We start from the raw sequence: 12,289 nt of genomic DNA on the forward strand, positions 1-12,289 counted from the left end.
TCCGAGTTCGGGAAGTTTTTTTATTTTAGTTTTTGGGATGATTTTTTGTGTTTTTGAAGGCTATAGATTGGTTTAACAATGCTCCTAAGATGTTCCATAGGTTTTTAGGTCAAGAATTGGTTCATAATGGTTTTTTGGGTGAAAAAAACCATGAACAATATTTTTCCAGCTATATCAGTGGCTGAGTTCTGGGAGTTCCACGTGACACATTGTTTGCTGAGGCACACAATGCCTCTCTTTTTTTCAAATAAAGCCAAGTTATTTGTTGATCAGGATTATAAACTGAGTTGTTGAATTTTTTTAAAAAAAAAAATGCTTGTGACTCATAAATATTTTATTGGAAAAACAATGTGAATCCACAACATCACGCTAACACCAGTCTACTAATAGTCCAAACTATATGATTAAATAAATATTTCTCAATTTGGAGGACTGAGGATTCATAATTTTTACTGAGAAATCTCTTATCAATGATAGAATAAAATTCATTTTATATTATATCTAAAATATTCTTAATTTGGGTTGAAAATCAAAATGACTTGTAATATATTTTTTTTATTTTCTCTATTTGTTTTAAGTTTAATTTGCACCAATAATTCTCTTGACTCTTAATATTTAGTGCCTTACACAGTGGATAGCTCTAGTCATAAACTTGGAAGATCAGTGATGCAGAATGAATTAGCTACATAGACTTGTCCACGCCTTGTAAAGTGGTTATATACGTTCTATTTAATTTGTTTGAAAATTTAAAAAAATCATAAAATAATTAAGATATATGCTGCTTATCTGGCTACTATTTAGTATAGCCAATAATTTATAATATAAAAAATTAATTCACAGCTTGATAGTATATGAATTAATTTTGTTGCATTACAGAAGTAGAAGGACAATGTTTACCTTCGTTATCTGGCTCCTCTTAGTTAAGAAAAATTAAAAATAAAAATAAAAATAATTTCTTTTATTTTATTTTCTTTTTCATCGTGGGGCAACTTCATTTCCCCTTATATATGCTTAACTTTCCTCTACTTAATATTTTTGGGATGAAATGGAACCAAAAGAAATTAATAGCAAATAACATCGTTGGTTTCTATTTATTATATCAAATGACATGCTTAACCTCGTCAGTCATCTGATCTCTTCAAAACTTGATTTTTAATTTATTAATTTTTTATTCTTATAAAAACAACTTTATTTTGATTTTTTTTAAAAAAAATTTGGAGGTTAACTCTTCATACATGTAGCTTTGGTGTTTTGGGGGTGTTGGAAAATATAGTAAAAGATATTTTTCAAAGTGTTTTTTGTTTGGAAATGAATTAAAATAATATTTTTTATTATTTAAAAATTATTTTTAATATTAGCAGATTAAAATAATATAAAAATATAATACAAAATATTTTTAAAATACAAAATCAAACAAAATCTTATTCGTCCAATTGTACAACTATGGTGATAAAATGGGAAAGGTTCCAAAGCTTCTGTTTTGTTTGTTTGTTTTCACCCTTTAGAGCATTTTACTTGCTTCTAGATGAGTGTCAATCATGTGAGAAGATGGGGACATGAAGAGATGCTTTGATTTATTCTCAAGTTTCGGCTAAAGAGGTAAATCCTATCTCGTCTGTTCATCTTCCTCTTGTCTTTTCATTGCTGTCTTTCTTATCCTTTCTTCTTCCTTTTTCCACCTAACAATAGTGTTTTGACAACTCATTCATGTCTTATACGAAGGGAGATGAATGGACAATTCAGATACCATGTAGCATGCAATCCAGCCATGTATGTCCATGCATGGGAGAGGGTTAAAGAATGGTCTTGAAGATGAACAATCAAAGCTTTCTTCAAATTATTTAGCCAACAAATTAATTAGAGGAAGGAGACATATAAAATATTTGGGTATTTCATTGAAAGGATGGGTGAGAATCTGAGGAAAATTATGGAGTGCAAACTTTTCTTATTGGGCTAAATTGATTGGTCAATCAAATTAGGAATATATATAATTTTTTTTTTTGGATGAAAACAAAGGAAAGATAACAATAATGCTATAGAAGCCTTCTCACAATAAAATTAAATTAGGACTCATCTTGACATGCCGATCAAGGATCTAACTTGGGTTAGATTTTAAAAAAATCAGGTGAGAGTTGACCCGATTAAAATTTAATATGACTTAAAAAAATTTAAAGCTCTATCGTTTTAATATTTTTAAAAAAATTTAAAACCACATCGTTTTAATTGATTTAGACCAATATGTCTAATTAATTCTTAACCTAAACAATGATAGAGTCACAAGTATAGCGGGATTTAATAACTTTTGATCTCAGAATAGCAATGTATGTGAGGTTAAGAATGTTTAAAATCTGAATAGCAATGTTCCATGAGTTTGTCTGCTCAACTATGGTTCTCTAGTCGACATCATTGCTTTGACAGCTTCTAACCTATCCAAGAATATATAGCATTATGCATCCTCTTTCGTGGAAAATGAAGGTGAGCTTTTGGACTCCAAAGTCCTGCCTTTTAGCAAGTGGCTAGAATATCCTTTCATACTTCAAAAGACCTTCAATTTCTAATCATTCTTCATCGTAATACTAACATGCAAATGCTTAATTAATTTAAGTGCTGATTATTGTTTTTACCGTTCAAATTGTGTTTAGTGATTTTTTATTTAAAAAAATTTACTTCATTTTTTTAAATATTTTAAATCATTGTTAGGTGGTTAATTATATCAAAGATAATTTTTAAAAAATAAAAAAATATTATTTTCATATATTTCAAAATAAATAAATAAAAATACCACACTACTAACACTACCCCACGAGTCAGAGTCGGATTCTCTTTAAACATATTAGTACTCTTGCCGTAAATCAATGCTTAATACCTTAATTTAATCGTGGATGTTTCGTTGGAAATATTGGGCCGGTTTGAAAAATCTGTGATTAATTATCATATATAATTGACTGAAAAAGATTAAGAAAAATCCTATATCTAAAAAGAAAATATTCAGATTTTAATGAAACGTGTCGTCTATGAATCATTATATATCTTCCTTTATCATCGCCACTTGTTCGAAGTTTATTTTACACCTGTAGTTAATGCTTTTCATGATCAGCTATACTTGCAAGCTGCCTAATTTTTGAGGTGGGGGGAATCATTAGCACTGGAGAAGAGATTAATTAGCATTGACCCAACTGGCAGGCACGAAGTATGCAGCTCTCTTTTCAATCGCTTCGTGTTCCACGATGTGATAATTTTTATGGATACATACAGTTTCAATTAACTTCGAGTTTTTCCTGCAGTTTTGAGGTAAAAAGTAGAGTTAAATAAATATTTTTCAAAGCTATGATTAATTTAAAGGTATTTTAAGTTAGCCGCACCACGTTATAATATCATTACGAATCTTGACCAAGTAGCTAGCTAGGGTTGATAGCTTGATTATAGATATTGGCAAATCTTCAGAATGGAACTCTTCTCCTCTTATTTATTCCCTTCTCTTTCTCTTCTATTTAGATTTCAGCCGACGAGACTTCTCAAACCCTAAGAGAAAATTATTTGTAAGAGTGTAACCCTACCAAGCGAAGAGATTCACAACTTTTTTACCCTCTTGGTTCAATTTAGGTTAACGTCTAGTACTGTGCAGTGCAAATAGTATGATTATCTTCTTCAATCTTTTGTTACAGTACTGTTAATTAATTTGAATATTGCTTGGAATATTGAGTTCAGATTCTTCAATAAGCAAGTGTCAGCATCATGTTTTAATTAAACCTATGCAAGAGACCAAGCTTCAAAGCCTGTCGAAAAAGCAAACTATTTTTTGTTTTAAATGGTCACAAGTGTTTTCGTACTTTGTTAAAGAATGTTTAGATGTGCAGATTTAGCAGTTGTTTTTTAAAGTGTTTTTTTTGCTTGAAAATACATTAAATTAATAATTTTTCATTCTTAAAAAATTATTTTTGATATCACCACATCAAAACAATATAAAAACATCAAAGCAAAATTAATTTGAAATTTTTTTTTAATTTTTTTAAAAACACTTTTAAAACATAAAATTATACATCCTAATACCTCACTGTGCATAAACTATACCTGTGGTTTCTTATTTTATTAAGGGATAATCATCTTAACTTGATGTTCTACTTTTTCTACATTAATTTGACTCGATTGGCTGTCTTATAGCATTTATTCATGCAGTTGATTTTCTTGGTTTCTTTGTTCTTGATGTAGATGGGTTTAAAGCATGTAGTTCTTTTGTAACAAGATCTAAGGTATCATTTAGATTATTAAACTTAATTAATGAATAATTTGAAATATCAAATATTTAAAATATATGTATATATAAACTATATTGTTTTAAGAGTGTGTCTAATATTGAGGTTGTTGTTGTGGTTGTGGTTGTGGTTTTAAAAAAAAAAAATTATAAAAAGTATTTTTAGTTGAGGTTGGTTTGGAAAAATATATGTTTGGTTAAAACTGTGGTTGAAATTGAGGTTGAATAAAAAGTAGTTTAATGTGTTTAGTTAAAAAAATATTTTTCAAATTGAGGTTATAAAATAATTAAAATATATATATATTAATATTAATGATTTTTAATTTAAATATTGTAGATTTAACTACTGTTATTATATCATGAAATAAATAATATTGATATCAAATATTTTTTATTATTCCATTAAACTATGTGCAATGTCATCACATACGAAATCTATCCAACAATGACTATATTTTCCATAGTTTCTTAAGCGCGCAACAACAAAAAGTGAATTTTTTGTTACGTCATCAAGCGATCTCCTTTTAATTTTTTGAATAAAACACAATTAAAATAAAAATAAAAACTGAATTTCTTTTTAACTGGGTCGGACCGGGCAAGAACATAATTGGAATTGCGATCAAATTCCACAAATGCTACGTCATCATGCGATATCTTTCTAATTTATGTAGTGTTATTAAATAATATTAAATACTAGTTTTTCGAGTAAAACACAATTTTTTTAAAAAAATTTACAATTTCATTATGTACAAAAGTCATTCGACAAGAACTACAGTTTCATCTATCTTTTTTTGAGCATGCAATAAAATTAGGTAAAATATTATCAAGAATAAAATTGAGATTACAGTACGAGTAAATTTAATTCACCTTAAACTAATTTTTTAAAAAAACAAAAAAAAAACAATATTGTTCATGTTCACGTGAACAATGCGAGTGAAATCAATTAACTGCACTGGTTTTTCAAGGAAAAAAAACTAAAATTTTCAAACTGTTTTTTTTTTTTAAAAAAAAAACTGTTCACGTGAACAGTGTGCATGATACACTTTAGTGAACAGTGCAACAGTGGAGCCATGCTCCACTGTTCTGCTTTTTCCCCTACGAAATGCTGCTTCTCCAAAACATGCGGTCCGGCTGAGATTTTGGTGGGTCCTACCATCAGAAAGCAATTTTTTCTTCTTAACCAAACGATATTTGGTGTGGCTGTGGGTGAACCTCACCCGCAGCCACGTTACCAAACGGCTACTAAAACTCAACTTTACAAACTATAATGTTTTAAAACCCAACTAGACTTGATGGGCTTACCTGTAATTCGACCGAATTACAGGTCAGCCCATCAAGTCTAGTTGGGTTTTAAAACAGTGAGAAGTGCTGCAGTGTAGTTTGGTAGTTTCCGTTATTGGCATCAGCTCAAGATTCTGGGACTGCAGCCTGCTACACACCTCCATACGTTCCTAAGAATTCTTGTATCCACATATCCCTTTTCTTATAATTTGTTTTAGCGGTGTTAAGAGCTTCTGCTTGCTATGGATTTGAAGATCAAGGGGTGATGATTGCAGCAGCAAGCGAGGCAATTTATAACAATGGGGCAGCTTGTGGGCAAATATTACCAAGTAACTTGTGTTAACGGGACAAATGAGAGCGCCACATTCCCTGAAGATTTTTTTCCTTTTAGGCATCAAGTTTTGGAGCACATGAAGAGATCAGAAATTGTTATCAGAAAGCAACTGGATGTAGCAGTGAAGAATCTGAATGTAAAGGAAATTGATGAGGCAAAAGAATCCTTCTTGAAGTTAATGGAGAAAATTACTTTAATTTTGTCCACTCCAAGCCTTCCATACAGCTGGTACTCTTCCAAGCTTTAACTGTGCTTGGAACTGTACCCAAAACAGTAACTCCTGAGTCCTGAAAAGAATGATAAGGCAATGGTGGTTGGCTAGGGCATGAAAAAGTTTCTGCTGCAAATGAATTAGGTAGTGCTGTCTGGTATTCAATACTTTTATCCAAAGCTGGTATTTTAACAGCGTAGTGTGTTGTATTGCAGTAATTTTTGTGGATGCGGTTTAAAAAGAACTGCAAATTATAGCTTTTCTCAAACGTAAGTTAAGCAATAAAAACCAAACAAACCACACCACACCGCACCACAAGGGATCACAATTGCCATGCAAGGATTAGCTTCTACAACGCGACTGCAAAAGAGAAGAAGTGTGGTTCCTCCTTAATTAAATCTTAAAACAAGCATCAACATCCATATTAGAGCATTAATGATAAGTTTCTCTCTCCAAACTTTCCTTTGGTTTCAAAACGATAACATGTGAGCAAAACCACTTCCTGCTGATGTCTCAAGGTTACTGGCCGTTGAGTTTCCATGACATTGGCAAGCCAACTTATGAATCCTGGCACAGACAGAAGGCATTCCATTCCCAGAAGGCTTTTAGCCATCTGTTTCAAGAATGGCGCCAACATGAAGAGACTGTCTCTCTAAAACTTGTAACAGGATGAAGGTCTGAATAATCCCATTGTGCAAAAAAATGAAGGTCTAGTTGCTTGAATGTTGCACATTCTACAGAACCCTAAAGCACATGCAGCAGCATAAAGGGCAGAGGTGAGGGGGGAGGGAAGGGAGGGGAAGCTGGGGAAGGAAACTAGAAAACAAAAAAGATGACTTGAACTGAAACAAAATTAATGGAACCAAATGATTTAACACATGAACATTCCTATATATTCTTTAATCGGTGTACATCACGCATCTTAATCATTTTCAATGAGGTAATCATCTTCAGCACTAGTCAAATCACCTAACAAGATGCAAAACTGAATGGACCTCTAGGGGTCAAAGCAAGACTAGAGCTAGAAACATTGATGATATTACAAATTGAATTCTCAAAACTTGCAGGTTCGCAGTCCCGCTCCCTCCTTGAGGAGACACAGGTCCAGGTGCCACAGATGGTGTGAATCCTCCAGTTGAGTTCGGAGTGGTAGTTGAACTGTTTCGAGATATTCACAACTTTAGAACACGCCAAAATCAAGTGAATTGCTAAAAGAGATTTTAGAGCAGAATGGATCAACTACAAGCAGATTCAGATTCTTACCTCCCAGTAAATTTACAGGATCCATAACCTGCAAGAACAAACCATATAAGAATAAATGATTAAGGAACAAAAGCAATAAAAATTCTCGATCTACAATAGCAATGTCTTTCATCACTTTCCTCCCTTCTTGATAGGAAAATCAGACAAAGGACAAGGTGCAAAGTGAAAGCAATGTGAAAAGCCTATTTGGCGGGACCAAAGTCTGGTTTTATCAGGAACAGAGCTCACCACTAATTATTGGCATTTTCAGAGACTATTAGCTTGGACTTCCTGGCTTCATGAGTTCATTTCCAGCTATTTATGGTGTTTCAATTAACATGATTCTCAGAACATGTACTGAGTGAATACAAGGCATAGCCATGGACATCATGTAAAGTAGCATTTAATGCATAAACCCTATCTTTCATCAAAAAAGCACATGGTAAAATCCCACTATGCTTCCATCTTCCAAGACTTGAGATGCGACTGCTCTAGAACCATTGATTTAAATATGCCAAAACAATCAAATAGCATGAGCTAAATGAAATTCCCTGTGGTGGAAAACCCAGCAGTTCCCAGCATGGAACTAGTAGACCAGAAAAATAAGATAAAAAAATAATGAGAAAAGGATAGATGGACTTACTGGGATTAGCTGTGGTTGTTGTAGCAGTACCATCAAAATCACATGTTGCACCAGCCAGATGCATTTTTTGATAATAATCATTGTAAGCATAAGATGCATGGTTCTGGTAAGTATTAGGAAGATAGCATGGTTGCCCTTCTTGAATAGCACTGCAGTTGGCCCCTCCTTGCCCACAAGCCCAGTTCAGTCCTACTTGCAACTTACCAGGATCCGCATTTGGTTTGGCAACGCAGAAATCAGAATTATTTCCAGTAATTCGATTGGAAGTACTCAAACTAAAAGTATAAACAGAGCTGCCATTGGTGAAAAACAAGCCCCAGTTTTTCTCAGACACAGGCCCAGGCCTCTTGTCTTCATTGAACATCTCATAAATGTATGTGTTGATGGGAAACTTTGGCTGACTAGGTGGTCCTGAATCATTTTGAACTCGCCGAATCATATTATTATTGAAGGTCTCGGCATTATCTGCAGTGGCATCAGGTTCATTGGCTCCGCCAAGCCAAGGCCACCCAGTTTCTGTAACTACAATTGGGATTCCAGACATATTCAGAGCATCTATAGAATAATAGGTAGCATCCACCATGGCATCAAACATGCTGTCATAGTGAGAAAGAGTGTTGGGGTCAACAATCTGTTTGACTGGAGGAAGTGACCGGAAAAGAGCATAATCAAGAGGGAAAATGCCATTTCCAGATGTGTATCCAAAATATGGATATGCATTTAACATGTAGTATGAGTTAGTGTTTTTCAAGAACTGAAGAATTTGATAAATTGTAGAGTCCCATGATGAATTAAAGGTGGCAGTTGAGGGCGGGAAAGGCCTGGGGATAACATCCATGGCTTGAGGGGTTGAAACTTTGACTTGAAAATTTAGATTTGAAGCAACAAGGGCTTTGTGGAGGTAGTTCATGGCAGGAACCAAAACAGGGACAACATTAGGGATTGTGGTAAGAACCTCACTGCCAACTGCAATGGCTGTAATGTTGGTTGAAGGCAAGTAAGCTGCAACATTTTGATTAATCCACGCTGCTGCTTTTGATGCAGATTCCCCAATTCCTAAGATTTCCTCATTTGTAACACCAACCATCACTTCTATCCCACTGTCTGCAAGGGCTTTCAACATGTGGGCATCAGCATCATAGAGGCGCACATGAGTAATCTGATTGGTTTTCAGAATGGCAACCACATCTGGAGCCGACGGCATGTTTGAAACATCAGTTCCAATATTTATTCCTACAAATGCACCTGCAAATTCAAGATTGTGATTTCAGCAACAAATGGTGAGATGGGTAATCCTATTCTAGAAACATGAATTATCTCACCCACATTTTCTTTTTGAAAATGAAAATTTTCAGGTCCTCGCAAGCATTACTAAAGTTCAAGATAATGAAAAAATAGATAAATCCTTTAAGGGCACAATATGTTTGAAAAGTTCTGAGTGCACTTTTGTACTTTTTTTGGTCGTATAATACATAAACCACAAGCCCTAAGGACTATCAAGTGAACTAGCACATATTATGATAAAATCTTCCAAGAAGCTATATAACACTACATGGTTTTCACATTTTAATTCCTACAAGAAAGTCCGAGGCCTCATGGTAAGGGCTCATCATTTCTAAAGCAGATTGAGCTCCTTATCTAATCCTGACTTTGCCCTTGATAAGGACAGTAGCAAAAGATCCAGAACAAGTTTACCAAGTTACCTGATGCATAATGGAGAGTGGTAACAATAAGCAAAAGAAGTCTTCCAGGCACCATCCGATCCAAGAAATTTCAATACAAATTATACTCTCGTCTTTTATCTCTTAGCCTTAAACTGCCAAAAGGTTCAGCAAACACATGCAAAATGTTATAAGAAACCAATGGCCAGAAAGCACAGTTTAGCTGAAGCTGGCAGTACAAAGAAAGAAACTCAGAAATTCCAAACACAGAGATACCCAGAAATCGTAAATCAATTGCCTCCAGGACTAGATAATATGCCAGGTATATAACAAGCAAACCAGCTCACCTAAAAAGTTTGAAAGAACTAAGAAGCACAGCAAAATAGGTTGCACAGGCAAATACGAAAATCAAAACCGTTTATGTGCAAAGGGGAAGGGAGGTGGTAAATAAAACCCATACGGAAAAGATTACTTGGAATTCATGTCCATATATTCATATAGATCAGAAAATTATTGAGTTCTCACCATCTGAGAATGTACCTACCTTCTCTGCCCATTCAAAAGACCCTACAATCAAATTCATAGCAACTCCTCTTAAGCAGAGAAAAAGTGATACTTCACCAGATGCCTAAGACTCCAATTAAAGTTCATTTCAAACCAAGAAAATCACAAACCAGCCCAGTTTAGCCAGGGTTTACTTAGATTTCATCTAAATCCAACTATATGTTACCTAACAAGTAACAATTGCCATTTCGTTCTCCAAATGAAAAACAATAGCCAAACATGTTGGACTTCTGAAACTCACATATTGAAACATCAAAGAAATGTCATGTGCACAGCAATTCAGATTGCTTTCTTCAATTCTCAGCCAAGAGAAAAGGCATAGAACCAGGTGGACAAATCTACTAAAATTAGAGCTGGGCTGAAAAATTTACAAACAAGATAAAAAAAAAAACAACAGCAATATAAACAGATAAAACCACAGGTAAGCAAAGAGATGCAAGGCCATCCTCATAGGTCCAGTTTTACAAAGAAAATAACTTCTCATTTCACACAAATTCAAGGCCGGCCATAGTCTATGAACTTTTCAGACCTTGATTTTTTCCACATGAGAAAATAAGAGGACAATCATTTCAACAATCAAATTCCAAGCACAAGATGCAAGTAAACAAGAAGAAATGACTCTACCTTTAATATGTGAGATTTCTCAATGCAGCAAATCTCAAGCAACCAAACGCATACTAAGTGAGAATTTAGTACAAATTTACCACCAGACTGCAAGAGAGACATTAAAAACCCATACCCACACTAGCTCTTTCTAGGGAATAAGGGAGAGAGACAAACTTTGGACATACATTTCAACTTCAAGAATCCAAAGAACTCCACACAACAGCAAACAAAGACCCAGAAATCCTTAAATCTTAAAAAAACCCAGATGCCAAAACCCTAAACAACAAGCACCCAGATGCCAAAACTTGAAAGAAAACATCATATAGCACATAACCCAGATAAGAAAACCAGGAAAAGAGACCATAAACAGTACCTGATCCAACTGTATCAAGCTGAAACACTCCAAAAAACCAAGCACTGTATGCAACTTTCAGAGAGTTAAAAAACCCTTATGTAACCAAAAAAACAGCTACAATCAACTCCAAAAACTAAACCTTTTTGAACCTAGCACACAGAATCTGAAAGACAATCTACACGGATATCAAACTAGCCCACTAAAGTAAAGGCATTATCTTTCTGTGGAAAGAACCAAACCAAAGAGCCAGAAGAGCATCCTTCCAGTCTCTAGAGCGAATACTTAACTAAACGTTAACTCTTTCATTAAATACATTAAGTACCCTTTCAAACAGTACCCCCCATACTAGAAAATGAGTTCAGATTTCATTAGAAGCTTACCAGATATGAAAGAAACCTTCTGATGGCAGGCTTCGCTGTCACTAAGCTTGACCGATGTTAGATAGCCAACAAGACCAAAGACAAAAGGCCCTGCAAATCTTTGTTGTCCCTTGTTTCGTCTTATTTGCGATTTTTGTTTACTATACAACTTAAAAATATGTTCCTTTTTTTGTTTTTATGGGGCAATGCAAATCACATAGATATCATCATTGTTTATTCTCAGCTCAAATGGATGGTGATTATATGTTAATTAGGATTATTAAATTAAGAGAAGGTTAAGCAAGAAAAGAGAAAGAAAGTGAGACTTTTTTTTATGTGATTTTTTTCCCTCCAAAAGTCTTTTTTATGAGCTTGGAAGGGATATGAAAAGTCAAAAGGGAAACGGTTTAGGCTGTGAAAACAGGCAGGCTGGTGATAAAAGCAGAGTAAAAGGGATTTAATTCAATTCCAGTGGCCATTAATGAGTATGTTTGTCATAATGACCAAATTCAGAATTTTATTTGAGCACCAAATAGAAAGATAAACCAATTCTGCTTTGAATTTTTTTTTATTTTAAATTAATTTTTTAAATTGTTTTTATATATTAAAAATAAATTTTAAAAAATAAAAAATAAATTATTTTGATATATTTTTAAATAAAAATATTTTAAAAAATAATAAATAATTCCTAGACCTTTTCAACTGGATTTTTTCAAATTAACAATGACTTATTATTTCATGGGTCCCTTGTTGTCACTAAATACGTGCTGCCTATCATGAG

The 12,289-nt window shown here is 33.7% G+C and overlaps 1 protein-coding gene across 3 annotated transcripts; it reads right to left on the reverse strand.

Moving 5' to 3' along the window:
- Positions 1-6,911: 6,911 nt before the first annotated feature.
- Positions 6,912-11,917, reverse strand: LOC7461366 (glucan endo-1,3-beta-glucosidase 4). 3 transcript variants are annotated; one of them, XM_024598294.2, is made up of 6 exons: positions 11,530-11,917; positions 11,168-11,211; positions 9,667-9,779; positions 7,964-9,208; positions 7,342-7,369; positions 6,912-7,236 (listed from the first exon to the last, which is right to left on the reverse strand). In XM_024598294.2, exons 3-6 carry the CDS (start codon positions 9,719-9,721, stop codon positions 7,083-7,085), a joined length of 1,482 nt encoding a protein of 493 aa, XP_024454062.1. In that variant the 5' UTR covers positions 9,722-9,779; positions 11,168-11,211; positions 11,530-11,917; the 3' UTR covers positions 6,912-7,082. The 3 variants fall into 3 exon arrangements, with proteins under 3 accessions (XP_024454062.1, XP_024454060.1, XP_024454061.1); XM_024598292.2 differs by lacking the exon at positions 11,168-11,211 and having other exon boundaries at positions 11,530-11,915; XM_024598293.2 differs by lacking the exon at positions 11,530-11,917 and having other exon boundaries at positions 11,168-11,517.
- Positions 11,918-12,289: the final 372 nt, after the last annotated feature.

Source organism: Populus trichocarpa, chromosome 3 (assembly GCF_000002775.5).
Source record: "Populus trichocarpa isolate Nisqually-1 chromosome 3, P.trichocarpa_v4.1, whole genome shotgun sequence".
Taxonomy (NCBI): domain Eukaryota; kingdom Viridiplantae; phylum Streptophyta; class Magnoliopsida; order Malpighiales; family Salicaceae; genus Populus; species Populus trichocarpa.

What these genes read in the sequence shown, in the direction of transcription:
- LOC7461366 (XM_024598294.2), bottom strand. Translation starts at nt 9,721, where the DNA reads ATGGTGCCTGGAAGACTTCTTTTGCTTATTGTTACCACTCTCCATTAT. An exon ending in AACAACCACAGCTAATCCCA is followed by an intron (nt 7,370 to 7,963) that starts GTAAGTCCATCT and finishes TTGTTCTTGCAG; the next exon opens with GTTATGGATCCTGTAAATTT. An exon ending in TCCTGTAAATTTACTGGGAG is followed by an intron (nt 7,237 to 7,341) that starts GTAAGAATCTGA and finishes ATCTCGAAACAG; the next exon opens with TTCAACTACCACTCCGAACT.